We start from the raw sequence: 24,140 nt of genomic DNA, 5'->3' as shown, positions 1-24,140 counted from the left end.
AGAAGCCGACGAATTATGGTTTATCTGAAGCCCTCTACAGTTTTATCGAAGCTTTTTATCGAAATTGTCAGTTTTTTGGCAAAATTATCAGTTAAATATTGATAAATCCCAAGACTTATTCAAAATCGAATGAACTTCTTTGTTTAATTTCCCTGATGGAGAAAAAAATGATGATTAAAACACGGGTAATAAATTCGAATATATAATATATCTATTTCGATTTTCTCTTACTCATAATGGATGCAATACATACGTGCAGTGCTATATATAAATTTACTATGTCTAACAATAACATTAAAATAATGTGTACCTATTTAAAAAAAAATAATATTTAACAATACGCAGTCTAAATAAAGTAAATGTAAAAGAACACATGGTACCTTGTAATAAAATAGCGGTTTCATATAAATGACATGATTACCAGTATATACAACATTCAAATTGATATATAACTTAACATTTGAGGTAGTTGATTCATGTAAAGCATAATCATTAATTTTCCGTCAGCAATGAACATTATTGTTAACTGAAGAAATTGATAATCAAAAACAATCCAATTTTTCTAACGTATCTTTAACAATTAAGGTAACAAATATATCAGTCTTACGAAATAATTGCGAAACATATATTTTCAAAAAAGCACTTAGTATTGTACGATTCAAAAACTGCTAAAACGATCCTTAAAAATGGATGGAATGTAACCACTTTCGTAAGAAATCCCAAAAGGCACACGATGATTCGTTCAGAAATTTCATTTCACGGTGAATCAGTCTTCTAAATTGAGAACAAAAATGTCGGCGAATGGTTGAAAATATATGAAGGGTGCTTAACTATTTTCTTGTGAATAAATTGCACTTGCATCTCAGATGAATACCTTGTGACTAGGCTTAACCAGTCTGTTACAATGAAGCTAAATATGTGAGTCAAGAGTGTCAGTCTAGAAAATCACAGCTATGGCTTATCAAAATGGCCGATCCTATATCGTTCGTAACTATTGCTAAAATTCAAACCTTTCACAAGTGGTACAAATTCAATATACATCCATAACAAACTTGAAAACAGTGTGCTATAAACATTGAATGTGCATAATCAAACAACTATCCAACTTTCTTTACATAATTTACATAGTGATTTTTCGAAAAACATTTTTACCGCATAGAAATCTTCGAGTTGTACCTGTTGTCTCGAAATTCAACTATTCAGGTGCTCATCTATTCGAGTTTGATACATATTTAAATCTAGGCACGATTGATTGAAACATTTGTTAGATTTGGTCCCCAATCAACCAGCAAGGACCGCGTTAACGATTTAGGGAGCATAGCCCTTCCGCCAACTACGCCCATGCCAAAAGGAAATGAGCATCTTTGAAATCAGCTCAACAGTTTGAAATTCCAATGTAAAAACTCAAAAAATGCACGTTTAACACTGCGAAACTACGTAAATACATCTCATACCCAAAACCAAACCCTAAGAAATAACATTTAATCACAAAATATTTTACAGTTAAAGAGAGTTCAACTCTTAATGGGGGGCCTGGTGAATCAAGCAGAAGTTATTGCAAGTTTTAAGTCGGAAAATTCCTATTCAATACGATACGTTTTTGCTGATCTGATCGATGTAAAGCTCAAGGTGAACCTCGTCTGTGAGGCGAAAAATAATGAAAAAAAAATATAGAAAAATTAGGGAATACTTGAATTTTTCATTGATCGATCGGCAGCCCCCCAGAATCATAAAGCACCTCTCAGCAAGTCTTGATGCCTTCCAGCAATATTATGTACAGCTCAATCTTAAAAAAGTATACTTAAAACAACTAATTTACACCTCTCAAAGTCGCAAAGTACTGGTACCATAAAATATACGCTTTCGTTAATCAGTCTTGAATGAATCGATTAAAATCTATCAGTCTTATTAGTTACCTACATCCCGAACAGGAACTCATCAGCTATATTCTTGAGCTGGTCCAGTACGAAGCTTTTACAGGCACTGCGAGAAAAAAAACTAAGGCTAAGAAAAATTAAGACTAACATGAGTACGACGACATATTGCACTGAATACAGTCTGTGACGTTGATTGGATTGCAGACGCCAGCCACTATTTCGCAGGTATTATACAAAAACATAAACTATATAGAATAAAACTTAACACTGGTTCGTTAAAACTATGTCAGCAGTTTCGAGACCATCAATTCAAGCAGTTTCCTCGACGCACATCGCTCTGTTTGTTTCTTCGTTGGGTTCTTTTTGAACTTCTTCGTTTCTCACGATGGCTGACACTTGGTGCACTGATGGCGATACTATGACGCCTTCTTGCCTCTTGTTAACCGATAAATCTTCAACTTGGTCTTCGTCTTTCTCGACGCATCTCCCATTTGTGTCGCCAGAGTGAGGATTTTCATCGTCTGTTGAAGAAGATCTAGATTGCACCCTTTGCTGGATGTATCTCAGCAAAGCCGGGCTTGGATCAGTGTCGAACCCTTGGTTTAAGGGCTGAGATTGGTGTTGGGAAGCAGCGGCATGCATGGCCGCCACCATGGCCATAGCCTTCAAGGCGTCTTCTCCTCTGTTATCTATAGCCTGTTGCAGGAAATTCCTGGAGTTGTTGTTCACAGGAGATTCCTCGCTTTCTGACGCGCGATACGGCGATTCCGTCTGTCTGTTCATCGTGTACCGGAAGTTGCCGTTCGTACCTTTCCTGTAGATCTTCGAGGTCACGATGCCCAATTTTTTAACTTTGTCGTAGAGGGTTCTGGATGGCACGTTGAACTTTTTGGCGGCTTGCAAGGCTGACATGGTGCCCGCCGAAACGGCTTGTATGGCGCAATTGAGGTTTTCTCTGGAGTATTGCTTGTATCTCTTCCATTCGGGTTTCTGGGGAGGGACGTAGTTGGCTATGCCGGATGAGGCTAGCCTCATGTCGGACATGCAGAAGGGCGACGATGCGGAAAGGCTGGGTTTGACGTCTTCGCCGTTGGTGGAATGGTGGTCGGAGTATGGCGATGTCGAGGCTTCTAAGGGTTCTTCTTTCATGTGCTGAAAAATATTCAGGTTAGAAGATCGTGTTTGTGTGATTTCCGCCGTACAGGTACAGCTTAAAGTGTTAAACTACGTGTTGCAGGCCTCACACGTTCAACTTTTGAAATAAAAAAAAAATCGGTCGGAAAATTATTCAGATACTACAGAAGGTATTCACCAGTACCGAAACATACAACTAGAATATGTTAGGGCGGTTATTATTTCTACAGACAAAGCTTTAATCTGTATTATTCCAGAGATTCAATTTAGCTTTTATTTTCAACTGATTTTTTCCAGTTTGCTTTGTTGTTCCAGTTTGCTTTGTTGTTCTATCGTTTATAATTGATTTTTTCAATTTTTCTGATGGCGATGAGCTGAATACGGTTTTTATTCATCATTCTGGATGTGAAATACTCGCTAGGAGATAAAACAAGATGGCAGTTCAAGATGGCGGATGAGTTTTGTGATTCTGTGCGCTTGTATTCGAAATTCGTAACATCAGCATTGACTTTTTAGTGAATTTCAGCCTATTTAATCGATAACAGATAAAATGCCGGCTTTGGTTCTGCCCTCTCCAACAAAATCCCAAACATTTAATGTTTATGATCTTCCTTTGAACAAAGGAACACTTCACTGCTCGGGATCAACATAACCCGCATTATAACCTCATGATTAGGGCTATAAAACCGATTAATCATAATTATCTACCAGAGGGGAGAACATTGCTAGTTAAAAGGCACAAGACCTTTCTGCTGAAAGTTTAAGCTAATTCTAAAAACTGTTCATTGAGCTTGCTGTTTGTATCGAGGAGTTCTGTGAAAAATCACAGTGGATAATGACAAAAAGCGATCTAACGAAGCTCCTCTATGCCCGTTTACACCGACTAACTCAACTCCTCTCCTTAACATCGAGTCATACTTATTTCAGTGATTCCTGTGGTAACTTCTATAGAAATCAAGGAAATAAGCAAGCGATAACGACTGCCTGAATTAGTCTGTGGAAATGAGCAACACCAAGGTTTCGTTTTGTAAACATCGAATTTCTGACAATTACTTCTTTGACGTCTATGGTTCATCTGTCAGTACGACAATATATTGACATATGTCAGAAAGCGGAATGGCGACGAACCGAAATGGATGCCGTCAGACGCGAGTCATCAACTTACGTCGTTTCCTCGAAGTTATTCCTTCTAGAATCTTCGTTTCTATTTCTCTGAGTCTCCTCGTTGATCATGGCAGATACTTGGCTCATCGGCGGTACGATTACTCCTTCTTGTCTCCTGTTGACAGACAAATCTTCAACGTGATCCTCGTCGTAGTCTCTTTCGCGATCTGGCGTCTCGCTTCTGTTTTCGCTGTTCGAAGGGGAATGTGGCGATAAACGATTGTAGGGCACGTATCTCATGGCTTGGTTTTGAGAGGAGCTGGATGTAAAGACGCGGTTCGAATTCTGCAGGGCGTGAGCCGCTGCTGCCAGCGCCATGGCTTTCAAAGCGTCTTCGCCGGCGTGCTGGAGGAAAGCTTTGGTAACGGACGAGTTGTTGTTGATGGAATATTCTTCGTTTTCTAGTTTTACTCTCGGGGAAACAGATCCATCGTCCATGATGTAATCTGGAGGACTGCCGTTCGAGCTTCTTTTCATCTGTCTGGTGTTTCCGCTTTTGATCCCTAGTTTCTTCACTTTATCGTAGAGGGTTCTGGAGGGTACGTTATGTTTCTTGGCGGCCATCAAGGCTGACATGCCAGCTCTGACGTCGTCCAAGGCTCCGTTCAAATCGTTGTTCGAATACTGTTTGTACCTCTTATTGCTCTCTGGTTTTTGGACGGGTACGTAGTTGGCTATACCAGAGGAGAGTCTCATTTCAGGGGAGAAAGTTAAAGGGGACGATTGCATGATTAATCTTTGTTTCACATCCTCTTCGTTATGGTAGTCGCTGTTCGATGATCGGTTGTCTTCCGGCAGTTCTTCAGTTGCCATTCGCTGAAATAAAGGAGGTCAAGAATAGGCCAATGCAATGAGGAAATACAGTCTGTAGTACCCGAACCTTGAGCAACCCGAACGCGCCGTATACCGATTGTGAAGCTTGACCTGTATTAGTAACATTCAAAACTGCAGTACCAAGCTGGCGAATGAGTACTGACCGATTTAAAGTTGATCTTTCGCGTTTCGCAAGGTTTTGGCACTGCAGGTTAGTAGATAAGGGGGACACTCACCTTCTTCAGGCATTCTTGGTCCGCGTGTTCTTCCTTCTGGTCGCCGTGGTTGACGACCAGGCTGACGGGTTGAGAAGAATCGGCCTGGCCCTGTCCTAGGACGGTCCTCAAGATCGGTGTGTCCTTCGGCATCATCATGCTGGAGAACTTCTTCCTGCGGTGGTGGTAGACTTCGGCGTTTGGTGATTCGTAGGCGGGCATCATGGTCGGTGGAGAAGGTACTGAGAAATGGTTGGAGGATGGACTTTCTGACGCTGGTGGTTGGTGATGGGGTAATCCGGGTACGTGCCACATTGGTAGGTTCATATTGGCTCTTTCGTTAGGGTGCATCTTGCTATACATGTTCGTGTAGGGGTTCTTGTACATGGAGTTGGTGGAATGGGGAGGAGAATGCATGTTGCTACTGCTGTGTACGACGGTATGTGCGTGGTTCGATGATGGTCTACTGGGTGGCGCTTCTTCCATAGGTTCGTGTTCCTCGTCTTTCCTTCCGCTTTTGTCTTCACCGGTTAATCCTTTGATCTTCAATTCCTCAGCTGTTCGTATAATGGACGATATTTCGTCTTGTCCGACGTTTACCTCGCCCGTGTACATGTATTCCAGTATATGTCGCATATCCGAGGATCTGACGTCCTTCAGGAGAACCACGAGGTGGTGCTCGCAAGGCACGCTCACGAATATCTCCTGGAAAAATTTGGAACAGGCTGCCAGGAGCATCCTGTGGCACCTGAAACGGTCGCCTCCGTTGGTCACCACGGTTACGTCGGCGAAGTTCTCGTTTTTGAGCATTTCGTCGAACACGCTGACCAGGTTCGTCTGGTAGTTGTTCCATCGCAGGCAGTATTTTTGCAACGATTCCATTTCGACTGAAAAGAAGAGAGAAAGGGTTGAAATTATGAATTTTAGGATGGTTTTCGAGCTATGTCGACTAACTTTTCTTGTTGCTCGTTTTTTTGGGAAGCATGCTTGGATTCTGATAAACATCCACCTCAATATTCACATTTATTTCAACATTAAGCACAATGGACAACTCGAATAGGTTTTCTAACAACGCAACCTGTGAAAATCATTCTCCTTTTGCAGATAAAACCTTAGTTCCACCTTCTGTATTATTTCATATAGAAACAGGAAACTAAAACTAATTATACCAAGTGAAAAATTGAGAACAGAAAACACAGTTTTAATCGAATTATCAGAAATTGATTTCTATGAATATTTTTCGGCCCTGTGTTCCTTCGTTCCACAAATTTTCCATCTTCTTTATCCTCGGCGAACCGGAATAGTAGGAAAAAATTGTGAATTATCAATTGTAGTATACTGGCCACTAGTCGCGATAATGGATTTTCACCATTATGTTGGTGAATTCGGTGCATGCAACGCCTAAAATTCAGGCACTTCCTCAATGTGTATTTCCTGCCCGTAATGATAATGTTCCGTTGATACTTTTCCGATTTGATAAATTAACGGAATAGGTATAAGTGGGGAGGGTTTCAGGGCTGGAGGGGGGTGGAAAATTTTGTTAGAAGGATAAATGATCCCTATGGTTTTTTGACGGATGGTTAATTGATACCGAAATAAAGGAAGAAGTAAAAATTGTGTTCTCAAAGTAGTATAACGTTTGAAGCAATTTGCCACTTACACTTCTCATCATAGTTTTCGAATTTCAACAAGTATTTTCAAATGATATTATCTAAATACCTCAATTTATGTTGTTGTATGCATCTGCAGGATATTACCTCATTAATCGCAATTAATTATAAAATTCATTACAGTATCAAATGAATGTACTCTTTCGACAAATCAGTTGACAAAATAACAGTCTGTGAAAAAATGTTGGACGAAAAAAGTAAGGCACATTTTTTATTTTTCGTCTAACATTCAACGGAATGTCGCTTTCTACGTTTGACTCTATTCTTTTACTTGTTATGAGTATCAAAGCTTCAATGGATTACTCAATATTATTTCACGTTTTCTTCAAATATTTCATTTTATTGCAAATTGCAATTGCAATTTATTTTTTAGGCATAAAGATAAGATTGGACCGTCTTGGTGATTCAAAATGAATCCTTCACATAAAAAATATCAGCAAATTTGAAAAAATATAAGAAAAACGAAATAAAAACTTACAGACACCCATTTACAATCCTCAAACACAAAACTTATCGCGAGTATTTTCGAGATTCTCCAACGGGACACTTTCTCTCAACAAAGCCCAGAAGGAACTACTAGATTCAACCGAAATTAGATACTAGTTTGAATATGCTTTATGGATCGTCAACCCGTTCCTTGTCCCATACGAGGATGGGGCTTTTTATTGGATGATAGCACCCTTATAAAAACTTGCATTGCGATAACTAACCCTCGTTTCTGGATGGGTCCCGAAGAACAAAGCGAACTTTTGCGAATGATATAATTTTTATGTTTTTTGTACTGACGGAGTCCAACTGAAAGCCCTTTGTGATTGTGAGATGCAGTAGGGTTGAGTTAAAGTTCGCTTTGATATCTTGAATAACTAACGAATCTAGCTCTAAGCTTCAGGTTCCAAAAAGAGTTGCAAATTTTATACATACCTACCCTTTTTCATTATGAATAATTGTATATTGTAAAATGGTTTTACACCCTATATATTGAAAGTATATGATGCTTAAGAAACTTTCATATATGTGGTTTAATGATAGATGCAATTTTTTCAAAAAAGATTCAGTTTTATGTCAAAAATTTCGCTGTTTTATCCTTTTTTAACTTTAGGGTCGTGTGAAATTTCCAACATTTTTCCTCTGCAATATTGATTGTGCCTACCTCGACAAAAAAACGCTGAAGGTAATCTTGTTGATTAAGTTATATCTTAGAAACTCGTTAGCACATTATTAATACACCTAGCCATTAGGACACGTTTTAAAATTTTATGAAAATATTGATTTCTAATCGCATCATTTTATACGCGATCGATATTTACCCCTTAACCGGTTATAATTGTTGAATTTCAAATGAGACAGGTTGAAATGCAGGTAAAATTTTACTGTTTTTCGCGCATCACAATTTGATGGAAAAATAGTTACTCAGAAAAAAATTTATTGCTTTTCAAAAATTCAGGATATAGAGATAGTTTCTGACTATTTATTTTTTCAATTTTTACTCAGAATTCTTTGTGCTGAATTATTTAGAAAAATGTTGCCCATTTTTTCTTAATGCTACTTCAATTCGATCCAATATTTGACATAAAGTCTTCAGTGAAGCATCGACCACATAGATCTTTGGAATTTTATTCAGAAAATATGAGAAAATCTTCCTTAGTATATTGTGTAAGGAAAATTTTGTTGTTCTCGATGAAACTGGAAGTTAAAATGGAAAAAAAACAGAAATTGTCTCTTTACTATCTAATTCTGAAAACTTTTCTGGATTGTTCTCTTCAGAATTCTCCAAAATACATTGTTTTAAGTTTCCACGTCAATCCTACAAATACGAGAATAAAAATCTATAACCAAAAGTGGCGGATACACTATAGATTCCTAGGTAAATGTACCCATTTTAAAATAGCTTATGGGAATTCGACATCTGAAGAAAATTGGCGAATATTGATTGAACGCTTGGTATAAATAATTCAGCACCTCTGCTACCCTTAGAAAATCTGTTTCTGTTCGCATGTCTCGCATATTGAAGTCAAAGTATGAAATGTGCCATTAAGGTGGTTGAATGAAAGAAACAATTTCCTTTTCGACCGAAAGCTCTTGAATTCAAGAATTATACGGCTAATTTACGATTAATGAAATGATATGTCGCTCATTGCTATATCATTTTACGTTTCCAAAGATTCAATTTCACTTTTGATACGTTGAGATTAAATTTATATGTCTATATACGCAACTTACCAAAGAGGCAGCAATTTCGACGTTTTCAAGAGAGAGGTTGAATCTTTTTTTTTTGCGATGCAGGTCACACAGCACGATCTTTCTCGAAAATGCGATAGACCTGCCGGATCGCCTAGAATTAAACGACGTTTTCCGTATTAAAAATGTATTAGATTCCTATTATTCCATAAAAACGTTCGATAAGCCTGGCGAGATTACTTTCGAAAAACGCGACGACAACACTGGTCTCATCAAAAATTGCAATCGTAAAATAGAACGGACTTCCGCGATGTTAAATGATGATTTGTGACGAATTTCATATTCGAAATTAGTAAAATAATGCGAATTCGATGAATGTGAAATTGTACGCATTGTTCTGACCGATCGCCGATAACGGGGGGAAACAGGAAGTTTTGACACCCTGTCTCACCCCGTATATTGTATGCATACAAGTTCGTAAAAATGCTGAAATATTCTAGTTGTTTCTCGGAATCATGGGTTACCATGAATTTAATCAGTTGCATTGGGTGTAAAGATTAAAATTTGTACAAGAAATCAACAGAGAAATGGAAAAAAAGTATAGTTTTTGATAAACCAGTGAGTAGAGAGACCATATTATAATCATTTACTTTTTAAGCTATTTTCCTATAATTAAATTCTTTCTTTTTTTGAATATTGCGCAAAGTTTTATCAGATTTCGAAATTTTTTTTCGAAAAACAAGAATAAAAAAACATCTAAATAAATATCACAGTTGCCTGAAACACAGAAGACCTAAAAATGTATTCAATGTTTTTTCATTGATCTTCCAAAGATTTCACTTAGTCTTGAATGAAAATAAGGAAACGAAAGTCGATGATATAAAACACAAGGAGTGAATGAAAGGATAAAGTTGGCCGAAAGCCAAACTTCCTATATACGAATAGTAAACATAAAACGACTAATAAAATATCATTGCTGAGGGTTGGATGGATCTGGAAATAGTTCACCAAATGTGTGGTCCACATTTTTGGATAGAATGCATGTGTGAGGAAAGGCCAAAAAGCTGGTCCTTATATTTGAGGCATATATCTTGTCAAAAGTTTGAAAAAATGGAATAATAAATGAATAAATCAACAAAAATTTGGATTTAGATTTGTCAAAATATAAAAAAGCACACAAAATTCAGCAAAAAAGACAATAAATAATGATAAAACAATGGGGTAAGTTAAAATGCACAAAGCAGAGAGGGTCCAAAACACGAATCAATTATAGAACAATTATTTTCAGGACAGGAAATCGAACAGATAGTAATAAAATGCCGCAATTCATGCAAGAAGGGGCCCCATAATGTTAGGAATTGGAAACAGGATAGTTGCACGGTTGGAATTTGACAGATGTTTCGGAATATATCGCAGAAAGAGGGTGGTGAATTGACTTCTCGTTCTGGTGGACTAGGGGGTGTAACAGTGAACTGGGAAAATTTAAATTTGGAAAAAATCCGACTGGTTTGTAAGAATTTTCTCCAAGTCGAAAATGGCAAAGTCCAAAAATAAAACAATGTAAAAAAATCTAAAAATACTCACGAAATAATCCTTCGAGTGGGCGACACGGCTAGAATCGTAACGAAATGATAATAAAAAAAAAACTAAAATAGTTCGCTTTCAAAACAAACAACAAGATACAGGTCCATCAGATTTCGAGCATAGCTGTGACGTTGCAGTTGGCCAAACTCGTATAGTGAAATGATAGGATCGACATAGAATGCGATCTACTCGGAATGCACACACACGCACTCTGTGCGCACTTTTTTACGCAATGTACGACTTTTCGTCAAAACGATCGCACGAATTCTGAAAATGGTAATCGGCCACCCCAAGATGTAGACAGTGGGGGTTGTGTGGCTTGGCTGGTGTATTTTGGACCGTAGACACACGCAACAAGCGGGGGCGGGCGGAGGGGGGTGAGTGTCGCGGTTCTGGAGTGGGGAAGTTGCGTTCGGTAAGACGAGGGGGGTGGGGGATAGATGCTAGATGATCGCACTATCCTAGAGGGACATGTGCATCGGCTAAAGAATGAGTAGACGAGATCCTAGACACGACGAGAGGAAAATTCGAAGTATTCGCGAAACAAATACGGAAAAATAGAAAAAAGAATAAACTTATACAACACATTCAACAACAACAAATAATTGTACAAGAGAAAAAAAAAGTTTTCGAGAAAATGAAAATGAAATTTTTTGAACTGGCTGTAAATTCAATTTTGATCTGTGTTAGTCCCAATGGAAAATCTTTGGGTGAAGTGAAAGAAAATTTCAACCCTCCCTGATATTTTAACAGTTTTGAGACGAATAAAAACTTATTTATCCACAGATTTTTATTGAAAATTCTTGCAGTGAATTGATGGGTTTTCATATGAGAACCCTTCCAACTATTGGCTTTTTGATCAATTTTAGGGGTTGAAAATTGAGACATAAAACAACAATAATTATCAGTACCTAAGTTTGAATGATTCATACAACAGTTAGTATGTAGCTCTTTTCAGAATCAAATACGTTTTTCGTAAAATTAAAAGAGTTCTTCAATGTCAATAAAGAATATATAAAATAATGCGAGATAATATGTAAAATTGGCTGGATTTTCGTTAACCTACACATCTAATTTCACTACCTTTAGATATTCGTTTTATTTTTGAATTTTGGGTTTTGTTTCTAAGAAAACAATTAAAAATTTCACATTAGGTGCCCTTTTGAGGGGGTTGTATCTAATCAGGGCTTCATATGAAAGATCCAAACTATTCTTGGACAACAAATCAACCCTTTAATTTCTTTGCAACTTTTCATTTATACCCTGTTTAATTTAAACGCTGTTCAACTTATACTTTGTTGTATTGAGTATTGCACAAAAATGAGCAATACTTCACTTCTAACTCTTTTAAAGTGATGAGGGAATGGGAAATTTTTCACAATCAACTGAATCAACTTCTGAAAAAATATGATCAATTGATTTTGTTTTTGAAACACACTCAGCAGTAAATGATGAATTGAAATAAGTGGAATTTCTTATAGGATGTAATATGAGGTTGAAAGATACACCCAACTAGATAAAATTTTCCTTATTTACAAGATATACATCGAGTTAGAAGTTAGAAAATTCAATTTTCTTCGATAAATTCATTTTTTGAAATTCCTCCACAATTTTCTTCAGTTTTTTCGTTTCCATTTAACCGAAGATCGTGAAAACCACTACGCCACTAGCCCGATCATAGTAAAATAGATAAATATGCCATATCCCCGTCCTTTTTTGCCCTATTTCCGTCTCACAATTTTCGACTGCATAGTCTACCGAAAGTTTCGTCTGGTTTTGCTGGCCTAGGACAGGAACTTGCGTCTCTCCGATGCTTACGTGGATGGAAACGTTTTATAGGAGGCAGAAATGCACTTGACGCTGTTTGGGACTACAATGCGATTGTTCTTTTTGGGAGCGCCGACAATGGCCGGTTTTATACGTGTACGTTTTTCCAAAAACCCTTTTTACCCTCGTTTAATAACTTTTTTACGGGCTTGCGAACAGTTTTCGTACCTTTTTAGGATGACCGAATAACTCTGATTAAGGGTTACCTAGGGTGAGGATTTTTTTACGCATTTATTGACGGGGATTCGACCGCAATATTTTCTTGTCGGTCTCGAGGGTTTGAGCAGCAATATTTTGCGATGCTGTGCGAAAAGTAATTTGAGGTATTACAGTGAAACTCAACGAGTTTCAATACGATCTGATCATTATTCTTTGAAATATTGTCAAAAATCTCAGATTGGCCATAACTCTGAAACTATCGATTCTGACCCTTAACCGACCCTGGTCGTAGGAGACTCTTTTCGTCTACTAATTCATCTGACCAAAACGATCACGCTTTTCCCCTTAGGAAAAAGCTGATGGCAAACACACAAACTCAATTGTAACAACTGAAACTCCCTAGGACAATAACTTTCAACGATGATCTCAATTAGTTGACCTTGAACCAAACCTCCAGTTGCAGGGAGGGCAATCTTACACCGAATCAAGCAGAAAACCGAGTAGATCAAACAAAGGAAACACATACGCCTTACCAGGGCGCGGTTTGAACAGATAAGGATGACGCCGCAAAGAAGAACGACGAAAATAAAATAGGAGGCATCATAGATGAGAGAAATACGAAATGAGCGAGCGGACATGCAACTTGAGTTCACGGCTTTCGGCTCCAAGCCTCAAAATAACAGATCTATTGCGGATGTAAACAGTGCGTTCGGTTTATGTTACGTCAAGGTAGGAGACGCATCTTAAATGCGCCATATATAAAACGCTCAAGAACCGGTGCGTGTACTTGATGGCCTTGGCCATCCGAAAACCCACGCTTTTCATGCACTGTGGTTACGAATGGCCATCTTACTAGAGTCGAGATTTGTTTCGGATTTGGTCGAATACGTTTTTGAGATTTCATCGGTTCAGGCTTAACGTCAGGGATTTTGGCACATCTGTTCTGAATTTGCTCCAACATGGTCCACATAAATCCAGAGGTTGTGGAGGTTCATATGGCCATTTACTCAAAAAAGATAAATAAACCTCCAAGACATCAGATGACAGAAACCATGCTTTTTAAAAATGGAGTCATCATCTTTCGTACCTGATTTTGTTTGTAGGATTGTAGATTGCAAAAAAGCGTTAGATATCTACTCTAATTCATGAAGATCAAGACAAAGCAGAAGCTGATGTATTCATTTGGTTATTTCTGAAGCGTTCAAAAAGGTTGCATGATAAAATAAGTCAAAATGTAGTACATTCTCAACGAACTTGTTTATTGGGATTGAATTTCGTTTAGATGGTAAGAATTTCAAATTCGTGAAAATCAGTTCAGTAGTTTTAGAGATTACTTTCTACAAACTCATAGATCAAAACAATCTCCTATGAAAACAAAAAACATTCACGTGGTAGTTGACAGTTTGCTGAGAGCCATAATTTTCAGCAAATATCGGTGAAAGCCACTACCACCCTTGGAGGCGCCTTCAATGTTTAAATTTCAATGGTTAGTGACTTTCCTCACCAAGTAGGACCTAGCCTATTGTAGTATCTAGTTGTTGAAGATCTTAGAAGAATCTCTCATTTGCTACAACAATGTCCTGTTAAGAGTCGAAGTAAAATTTCCTCAAAGATATCGTACAAGGTAAAAACAATTGAGAAGTGTCAATTTATCAGATGAAAGAAATTGATTTTCAAATAATTTTCCAAATAAAATCTATAGAATTACATATTTTAAGTCTTGGCTTTGTTCTACCCAAGTTGAATTTTCAACAATACCGCTTATTTGAAGAAAGATTCGTAATATTCAGCGATTGACTACACTATTGAGATGAACAAGGTACTAAGAATTTTTAATATTTTTCCATTTATCACAAGGAAAAACGCAGTTTTTTAAGTTTTTGAAGAATTTTGATTGGTAGATTGTACACATCGCAGACAATAAACAGTACATCTCAGGTCTAATCAAATTAGCCTTCTCGGCATTTCAATTATCTAGTATAAACTATTGGCTCAAACAAGATTACGAGTCTTTTGGTCCAAATTATATCTTCGCAAATTTGGGATCATATTGTCTATCCCATTTCGCACAATATTTACAAATTACTTTGTGTATCTAAATGTATTTATTCAGCAAATCTCGAAGTCGTATGATTCACGATTTCTGATAAAGTCCTCCCTGAGAAATATTAACAATGTCGAGATTATTTTCAATAATGACATGACCATGAAAAAAAATGGTATCGTCTTCAAATTTTCTTCCAAATTGGGTTTCACCTCGCTACCCTACATCCCCTACAGGTTCGCAATACCTCTTCCACCCTTCACCGAAATTACATGAATAATTGGGAAAATACACCACGTCTGCGCCAGATTACAATGAGACTCAGAACTGAGGCTGCCAATGCGGTACATAGAGGGTGGGACTTGTATTTTGCAAGTTCAATTGCGCAGGTGGAGAACCACCCTCTCTTTGAAGTAATTCACCGGCACAATGCGAGGGCTATTTTACGGCTATTAAAATCACTGACAGCTTCCTATTAGGTCGAGGTAGGTGCGATGAAAGGGAGGTTCAGGGTTGACGAAGAGCTGTTATCTGACAACTACAATATGAGGTACCCGGAGAGTGAGTATTCATATTGGCCACATGAAAGAGTTCATCCGGATATTTTGAGAAGTTTTTCCGGAAAACAAATTGTTTTTATTTTTTGAAAATGAGGAGAGGATGTATACGAGGATATATTGAAAAATTCTTAGCCTACGATAGAATCAAACAAAATTTCTAGGTCAAAATATTTTATTACTCAACATATTCTCCTCTTAATTGGATACATTTATTCCAGGGAACCTGCAACGTCCCTAGACCTTTCAAAAAAAAAATGTTTCTTCTAGCTCTGCAAACCACAGCCTCCACAGCTTTTATAACTTCCTCGTTGGAAGAAAATTTACTACCTTTCAAACTTTTTTCCAGTTGAGGAAAGAGATGATAGTCGGATGAAGCTAAATCTGGCGAATAAGGGGGGTATTCTAGTGATTCAAACCTTAAATCACGAATTTAGATGAGATTTGTGTGAAGGGGCGTTGTCCTGCAAAAGCAAATCACCTTTGGATAGCTTTTCACGTCTTTTAGCTTTAATTTTTTTTCCGTAGAGAGGTCAGTAATGTCGAATAGTAATCTCCGGTTATTGTTTTACCCTTGTCCAAAAAATCAATCATGATTACTCCATGGTAATCCCAAAAAACTGAAGCAAGAACTTTTCCAGCAGATTTTTGGACACGAAACTTCTTAGGTCATGTAGAACCAGAGAGTCGCCATTCCATAGATTGTTGATTTGTTTCTGGATCGTAGAAATGTACCCAAGTCTCATCCTTGGTAACAATTCGGTTTAAGAAGTTTACATCGTTTTCAAATCGAGCACAGATCGAACGCGATACTTCTATCCTTGCACGATTTTGGTCAACATTCAAACACTTGGGGATCCATTTTGCAGCAATTTTTCTCATGTCCAAATTCACTTGAACTATATGATAAACGCGTTCGTATGAAATATTCAGTTCTTCAGATATTCTCTTTAGCCCAATTCGACGGTCTAATAAAATCATATCATGAACTGCATCGATATTTTCGGGGACTGACAAATAAACTGTCCTTCCCGATCGGTCATCATCTTCAATGGAAAATTTACCTCTTTTGAAGCTTGCAGTCCAATTTTTCACAGTCGATACAAAGAACATTGATCACCAAGGGTATTAAACATATCTTCTTAAATCTGCTTATCTCTTAACCCTTTTAAATACAGGTCGCTGGACATCTTCTTTCTTTTGATTTATTGCGTAACTCTGCTTTACTTTTTTGACCTCAAACTTCACACTGACACTTCTAATGAGTTATTGTTCGTTGCTAAGGTAACGCAATATTTTTTTCATGGATGGAACTGGTCTACGCTAACTAGATATCAATACATCCTCGTATAAGGAGAAGTTTCAGACTATTTTTAAACCAATTGTTTCATCTGTGAAGGGTACGAAGAAGAATTGTACCATGTTTTCACCATATACCAAATATTTTATTATGAATGATTCAGTTGACTCTTCACTCATTTGCATTCATTTTCATGACCGGAAAAGGTCGGTTTTCCTACCATAATACCCATGGGTAGATGAAAAAATTATGTTGAAACACTTCGTATGTGAAAAAACTCATCTAATGCATCAATCCTCCTGGCATTCTTCCAAAGCTCCTTCGGCCGTTATCACACACGACTTCTACGTACTCCCCATCGTTATCAGTCCACCATAAAACAAAGAGGTTCGTTGTCCCTATTCCATATATTTCGATATAGGTTATCGGCAATGACATACCATTAAGACGAAGAACGTCTCAGAGTCGCCCTATCGTAAAGGCCATTTTACCCACAATCTTTCACCTTTTTCTATTTTGAATATTGCCAGTTATCGGCTCTCCGAGGGCATGAATCATACGTGAATGCGATGGCTTGGATTGCTGGATTTAGAAGGGGATATCGTCAGCTAGTTGGGAAAAATCTTGCTGAAAACGTTGTTCGATGCGGGGAAATTCGCTAATATAAGATGATAACCTTTAGTATCGTTCCAAATTTCAATAAGAAATAGCTAGTATCGATCAAGGAACCAAATCAAAGAATACTATTCCTTCAGCGACGTTTCTGCACCTTTATTGGGCCTTCTTCAGGCTACAAATAGAGAAAAACTCATAAAAAACAAAACAATATACAAATATAAAATTACAATGATTAAAAATAAACATGAAAACAATAAAATGAAATAATATGAAATAACAGGTCGACAAGAACAATTAAAGATGGTCAACTATGACTAAACATCAGAATGTGAACAGACATGTGAATAAAACTACGAAAAAGCACCAAAAAAGGCCATTCCACAAACTCACCATCGGAATACAAGAAAAAATTAAAAAATTGAATCTTTCATTAAAGAAAATCGTCTGCAACATAAAATAAGCATTTAGGTATAGTTGGCTCTCGGATATCTGCATTGTGTGTGAACCGTGTTGATTCTGTGTACATCGATGATTTTGATCCTTGTTATACCTAAATGCTTATTTAATGTTGCAGACGATTTTCTTTAATGAAAGATTCAATTTTTTAATTTTTTCTTGTATTCCGATGGTGAGTTTGTGGAATGGCCTTTTTTGGTGCTTTTTCGTAGTTTTATTCACATGTCTGTTCACATTCTGATGTTTAGTCATAGTTGACCATCTTTAATTGTTCTTGTCGACCTGTTATTTCATATTATTTCATTTTATTGTTTTCATGTTTATTTTTAATCATTGTAATTTTATATTTGTATATTGTTTTGTTTTTTATGAGTTTTTCTCTATTTGTAGCCTGAAGAAGGCCCAATAAAGGTGCAGAAACGTCGCTGAAGGAATAGTATTCTTTGATTTGGTTCCTTGACCGATACTAGCTATTTCTTATTCGCTAATATACCTACACCTGAAAATGGCGAATTGTTCTATTGTACATATTTTATGTTATTCTTCTTTAAATGATGTTTTTGTCGCACATTTCTACTTTTATCGTATCATCAACTATGATTTCAATGGCTTTACTTCCAAAGTTATTTCCAGATGATCAAGCCAATTTTTTTTTATATTATTCTCAATTTAATTTTTTTGTCTGGGCTCTTTCTCAGAACCTACTAGATATTTGAATTGTCGTTTCTTCGGGCGATATCAGTGAAAAGAAAGACAAGTCAGAAAATTGGAGATTGGCCATTACTAAATCTGGTTTTCACCACCGAAATTGTTTTTTAACGATGTCGCGAGTCGCTCCCAGATATACTTCTCGCATTTCACGATATTTCGGACGTGGTTTCTGATAATTGGAATTAGTGAAATCATTCCGTCATTTATCTCGGTTATTTTGGAAAAACGAGACAATCGAATCGACCGTATAGGTAGCATAAACATCATTAGTGGTTTTGTCACTAGCAGGTCGAAGTCCATGAGGAATTTTTAGGGAACTTGCAGTATCAAAGATGCACCTTCACGGAAGAAATGAAAGACAATTAATAGAATACACTGCTCAAAAATTGAAATGGATAATTTGCGTGGGCAAAATTCGTTGTCTACTGAGGGGATCTCGAGAACTACAGCAGCTAGAAGAAAACGGATGACACATTCTCGAGCTCTTTTTTCATGACTAATCCAAATCTGAAAACAGATTCGGCCTACCATTTTTAGATTTCGAGTTATAAACAAAAATTGAGATTTTGACGATTTCGAGAAGTTATCAAAACTTTTTTGTCTTTGGAGTTACGGATCTGAAACTTGAACCTTCTTAGGCACTTTCATACATCACTTGGTTGAATTTCAACTCCCAGAAAATTGCCGACGGGTTCGAAATCTCCTCCTACAATTCTTTCACGCGTTATTATCGGAAAACACCGGTCAGAAATGGGCATTGGATGGTCGTTTGGAATCGATGAAAGTGACATTTTCTATTTCGCTAATATACTTAGATTGTAACGACCGCACTATTCATCGCCTTCTGTATCATTTATTCCGAATGTCATGCGTTTATTCCACATCGATATATTTTATCTACGTCTCATCTATTTGGCTGAATTAGGGAAAAGTGGGACTTGTTACATTTTCCGTGTTGTTTGTGCAGTTTGTGTGTCTTTCCTTTGTGGAATGGACACGCAACCATGCGTCATTTTCGCTCATGAACGAGATCGATAACGTGGATTATTGTGGTCAATGATGGACGTATCTTTGACAGTTGTTTCGTATTTGTTTATCTGGGATTCTCATTGAGGGAGAACCCACATATCAATATCCAAGAAGAATTCTCCCACATGAATTAGAAGCTTCAAATCTTATAGCTTTCAACAAGAACAAAATCCATTGTTTTCACTGAAATTTAGTAGGTCCTCCAACTGAATAAAAATACGAGAAAAGTCGTCAAAAATGTGAAATATTTTGAGGTGATCAAAGCAAACAAAAATGTTGCTCCAATTCCCCATTCAGTCAGTAGATAGTGCGATAGAGTAGGTACTCAAATAATTATGCCTTCTCTTTTTGCATTATTGAGTCTTGATCGAAGGAAAATGAGATTAGGAAAATTGCTTACCCACCATCGAATAACCTCGAGAATAGTAGATGCGATATAAGTCTCTGAATAATTGAAAGGTTCTATGGCAGAAAATTAGATCAATGCGTGATTGCCTTTGAATGAACGTAATGAAAGAATAAGCCCGGGAAAATTAAATGAAGCACGCACCTTCGGCAAAGAAAGAACTATATCAATAATTCCTAATATCACGTTTTGTTTTTCACGATAATGTTGGTGGAGGACACAGTTTTCTCATCATTTTTTTTGTATCTAACGTCCCATCTATTTTTTGTGATACGCTAGATACTAAAACAATTTTTTTCCTTTATCGAAGGAATATCAGACATATGAAATGCACCATCTCGATAAGGAACAATGAGTGATTTTTATTTGTATTTCAGCGGCAGTACCTGAAGGAATTTTTTTCGTATCTATCACTTTTTATCACCGTTTCACAGGTGAATTGTGACGAAAGAGTAAACAGTACCCACTTGAAAACACAAATTTCTGTAAGGCTCTTGGATTGGAAATATGGATCCTTAATTCTTTTACAAATAATGATAAACGACGACTGTTGGGATGAATTTATGTTTGGGTACAACTTTTTTATATTTTGGAGGGTTAAAGTTGAAAAATTTGTGTTACTTATACTTATACTGATATTGAAAATAATCAATCTAGTACCTATAGGTATCTGAAACCAGTGATTTTTGCGAGTCTTCATGTCTTGATTCCTTGGTGGAATTTTCAATATTTTCCCTGACAAATGAAACCACAACTCTGTTTGACATTGGCCCAAAATCTGCATAATTTTGTTATGCCCAATTCAGAGTCCCCAGACTATGATTGGAAAAATTTCAAGTCTGTCACAAGCTGCAGACAATAACAATTCTAATACGAATGTGTATGCATCGATCACACAATGAAAATTTACCCAATACTCGAGATATCTGTTGCCTATAAATATGGCTAGGTAAATATCACGCAGCATTTATTAAATGACAATATTTATTTTTCGAAATTCATGCGTGGGTTTTTTTCTATTCCTAAATCGGCAACAGATAAGGCCCAGATAAGGGGATCGACTTCCCGACTTGACAAACTGATAAAACTCCCTTGGTAACTCAACTGAAACGATAGTTGTCTGGGGCCTAAACGGAATAGCGAACACGGAAAACGCGAATTCACACGTTTTTACCACATTATCTCAGAAGGAACTACAGAAATGCATTAAATTATGAAGATGACTCGGTGCTGAAAATAGTATATTGTTTGACGATAACGGAATGGTACTCATTTCCCACGGTTGACCAGTGGGAAACACATTTGTGTTATTTAAGCACCAAGCTCGATGAAATTTCGAGATTTGTTATTAAAAGAATTGGGCCCTTAGAATATGTATCACGTTTAGATCTACGATAATTTTCCTGGAAGATTAATTTCTTCGAAAGATGATCATCGAAAAATTCCTAAAAAGTTGGGTTCTCTTAAAACTTTCTCAAGACCGAACGGTTGTGCCGAGATGAATGAAATTCTCAGATTTACTACTACAGGAGTTACTCTTTCAGAATATGTATCACGTTTAGATCTACGATAATTTTCCTGAAAGATTAATTCTTCGAAAGATGACCTTCGAAAAATTCCCAAAAAGTTGGGTTCAGTTGAAACTTCCTCAAGACCGAACGGTTGTGCCGAGATGGATGAAATTCTCAGATTTACTACTAAAAGAGTTGCTCTTTCAGAATATGTATCACGTTTAGATCTGCGATAATTTTCCTGGAAGAGAAATTTGTCGAAATATAACCTTCAAAAATTCCCAAAAAGTTGGGTTCAGTTAAAACTTCCTCAAGACCGAACGGTTGTGCCGAGATGGACGAAATTCTCAGATTTACTACAAGAAGAGTTGCTTTTTCAGAATATGTATCACGTTTAGATTTACGATAATTTTCCTGAAAGATTAATTCTTCGAAAGATGACCTTCGAAAAATTCCCAAAAAGTTGGGTTCAGTTGAAACTTCCTCAAGACCGAACGGTTGTGCCGAGATGGATGAAATTCTCAGATTTACTACTAAAAGAGTTGCTCTTTCAGAATATGTATCACGTTTAGATCTACGATAATTTTCCTGGAAGAGAAATTTGTCGAAATATAACCTTCAAAAATTCCCAAAAAGTTGGGTTCAGTTAAAACTTCCTCAAGACCGAACGGATGAATCTTGTGAGTTTCTCTTTACTCACTCTGAATAATTAATAACATTGAGAGATAATTGTCATAAAAAAGTTAAAGAAAATCCCACTTCAAGAGAGTCTCTCTGCAAATTCACTTTATCAATCAAGGTAGACAGGTAAAATTGTGATTGAAAAAAGGTAAGGACAACTGGTCATTTTATCCATGCTCATCTATTATTATTTTGAGTTGAGGGATTAATAATTGTGAAGCAACATCTACCTTTGCTACTGACCAAGTAGAAATCCAGGCTACAGCACCGTTTCAAAAGAATATCCTCCGACAACTTCGCACTCTACTCGAACATGAATCGACTACGTATAAACTTGCTAAATAACAGCAAAAACAATGCAGACCCTTATCGGATAAAAATTCCCTTTCCTGTTTATTGTTTGTGCAGTTTTGCATAGAAACGTCTCGGAATCATTGACATCGGTTTGCAAAAATTGTGTTGATCCGCAAGAGCCTTGTGTACGGGACGTGTAGAGAACAACATCGTAGGAATTTATTGTTTATCATACGAGAATCAGAAAGGCAAACCGTCTTTGTTTGCGGATAGTTGGTGCGGATGTTGGGGTTGGCTATTCTCCGAAATGTCCTACGAGATGCCGACGTTGTTTGGTCGGACGTCATCCTGTTTTGATATCCAGTTATTCGAGCAATTGTTGCGCGAAATGTGCTTATCGCTTCCACAAGCATACCTTAATAATTCATAAACAAGTTGTTGGTAAGAATATTCGCGATTAGTGAAGAAAGATACACGCATGTGGAGAGTAGCGTGGATCGATGGGGAAGCCCAGTGCTTCAGAACATCAAAAATGTCAAATTAACATGCAGAATGTTGAATTTCAAGCTTGCAAAGGCCGATTTCACCTGTAAATACCAATGTTACCACTTCTCAATACATCCTTTAGCTTCGATCCTTGAATCTCGCATCATTGCGAGATGAAAAACCCCATCCGGGGCCATAACTCACCTCCTATTTCTCATAAACAAGGCACAAAAGTCACAATAACAAGGGTTCATCGACCGGCCGAGATTCGATCTATCGGGATAAGTTCCAGTCACGGCGGCGGCTGCCACAAAACCCCCATGGAAAGGGAAAGCGAATTCCTCCGCGTAAGGTGCAAATAATTCGCGTAGACGGCCTTGGGACCGGTTTCGCACGCGATCGAGAACGTAATACCGCTACATCCAGATCCGCGACCTACGCTAAGGACATTGACAGTGGGTGACGGCGTCGCGTCGGTCGTCAGGATCCAGGATCTTGACCAACCGCAACATTGCAAATCGCGCGGCAGGCCGTTTACCCCGGGGACGTGTGCAAAAACGTAACAGAGAGATGGAGTGGGTTTGGGGAAGGCGAACAGGCCGGCCTCTGCTGCGACGTGGAGCAGGCCGGGAGAGCCGTCAGTCCATTGCCAACTCCTTGCGAATTTGCACGAGGTCTGCGCTGGCTGGCTGGTTGACGGAGCTTTTGGATTCGCACACTCGCGATGTTCATTCGGTTGGATGTGCTTGCGTACGTCTTGGTGGAGTTTTTTGGCGTGCAGTGATTGATCTGTTATTGAGTGTTGGTTCTGACCATCTTGAAAGGTTATCCTGTGATCCGGAAATCTTCTGGAAGAGCCAGTACCTTTGATTTTGTCTCAGAGGAACTATTTAGCCCAGTATATCAATTTGGTGTCAGGCTTGGAAGATTTTGAAGGGCTTTGTGTGTTTGTTCAATAGTTGAGTGATCATTGCGTAACAAATCTTGGAAAAGTTCGTGGTGCAGTTTTAAGTTCCCAATAATCAAGTTTCTTGAAGTGTTGCTTGGTGGTCAACACCTTCAATCTTCCTTTTAAAGACTGAAAGGACTCAAAAATATGATCAAGGAACAACTAGTGGTGGTTTTGTTGCAGTCCTTATCCTAGGATAGTAATAGGACATCCTGATTTTTGGACAGAGGAGCAAATATGTCATTTTAGAGGGATCTAACCCCTTTCTCAGTTTTGAGCAAGATTTTCGAAATTGAGTTTTTATGCTAGAGTGGAAGCCTAGGCAGCGCTGGTTATATAACTGGAAATCTCAATTCGATCAGACGAATATAACAGGAGATATCGCAGATTGAAAATTGCAATTTTCGAAAAACGCCATTTTCAAGATGAAAATCTGAACTAAAAGAAATATGCTATCGAAATTATTGCACGTGATAC

At 37.6% G+C, this 24,140-nt stretch overlaps 1 protein-coding gene across 4 annotated transcripts; it reads right to left on the bottom strand.

Annotated features, from left to right (window-relative positions):
* Window positions 1–193: 193 nt before the first annotated feature.
* LOC123310453 (transcription regulator protein BACH2) lies at window positions 194–22,247 on the bottom strand. Of its 4 annotated transcripts, XM_044893924.1 has the most exons (4): window positions 10,636–10,919; window positions 5,225–6,090; window positions 4,177–4,991; window positions 2,890–3,029 (listed from the first exon to the last, which is right to left on the bottom strand). In XM_044893924.1, exons 2-4 carry the CDS (start codon window positions 6,083–6,085, stop codon window positions 3,023–3,025), a joined length of 1,683 nt encoding a protein of 560 aa, XP_044749859.1. In that variant the 5' UTR covers window positions 6,086–6,090; window positions 10,636–10,919; the 3' UTR covers window positions 2,890–3,022. The 4 variants fall into 4 exon arrangements, with proteins under 4 accessions (XP_044749857.1, XP_044749858.1, XP_044749856.1 ...); XM_044893922.1 differs by lacking the exons at window positions 4,177–4,991; window positions 10,636–10,919 and adding an exon at window positions 22,165–22,247 and having other exon boundaries at window positions 194–3,029; XM_044893923.1 differs by lacking the exons at window positions 4,177–4,991; window positions 10,636–10,919 and adding an exon at window positions 22,178–22,234 and having other exon boundaries at window positions 194–3,029.
* Window positions 22,248–24,140: the final 1,893 nt, after the last annotated feature.

The sequence above is a fragment of the Coccinella septempunctata genome, chromosome 3 (assembly GCF_907165205.1).
Source record: "Coccinella septempunctata chromosome 3, icCocSept1.1, whole genome shotgun sequence".
NCBI lineage: Eukaryota > Metazoa > Arthropoda > Insecta > Coleoptera > Coccinellidae > Coccinella > Coccinella septempunctata.
The sequence above is the reverse complement of the archived record's forward strand: the minus strand, read 5'-3'. Positions and strand labels throughout refer to the sequence as shown.

Coding starts and splice junctions, on each gene's coding strand:
- LOC123310453 (XM_044893922.1), bottom strand. CDS start 6,085: ATGGAATCGTTGCAAAAATACTGCCTGCGATGGAACAACTACCAGACG. Junction 3,030..5,224: donor ACCAAGAATGCCTGAAGAAG/GTGAGTGTCCCC, acceptor AATATTTTTCAG/CACATGAAAGAAGAACCCTT.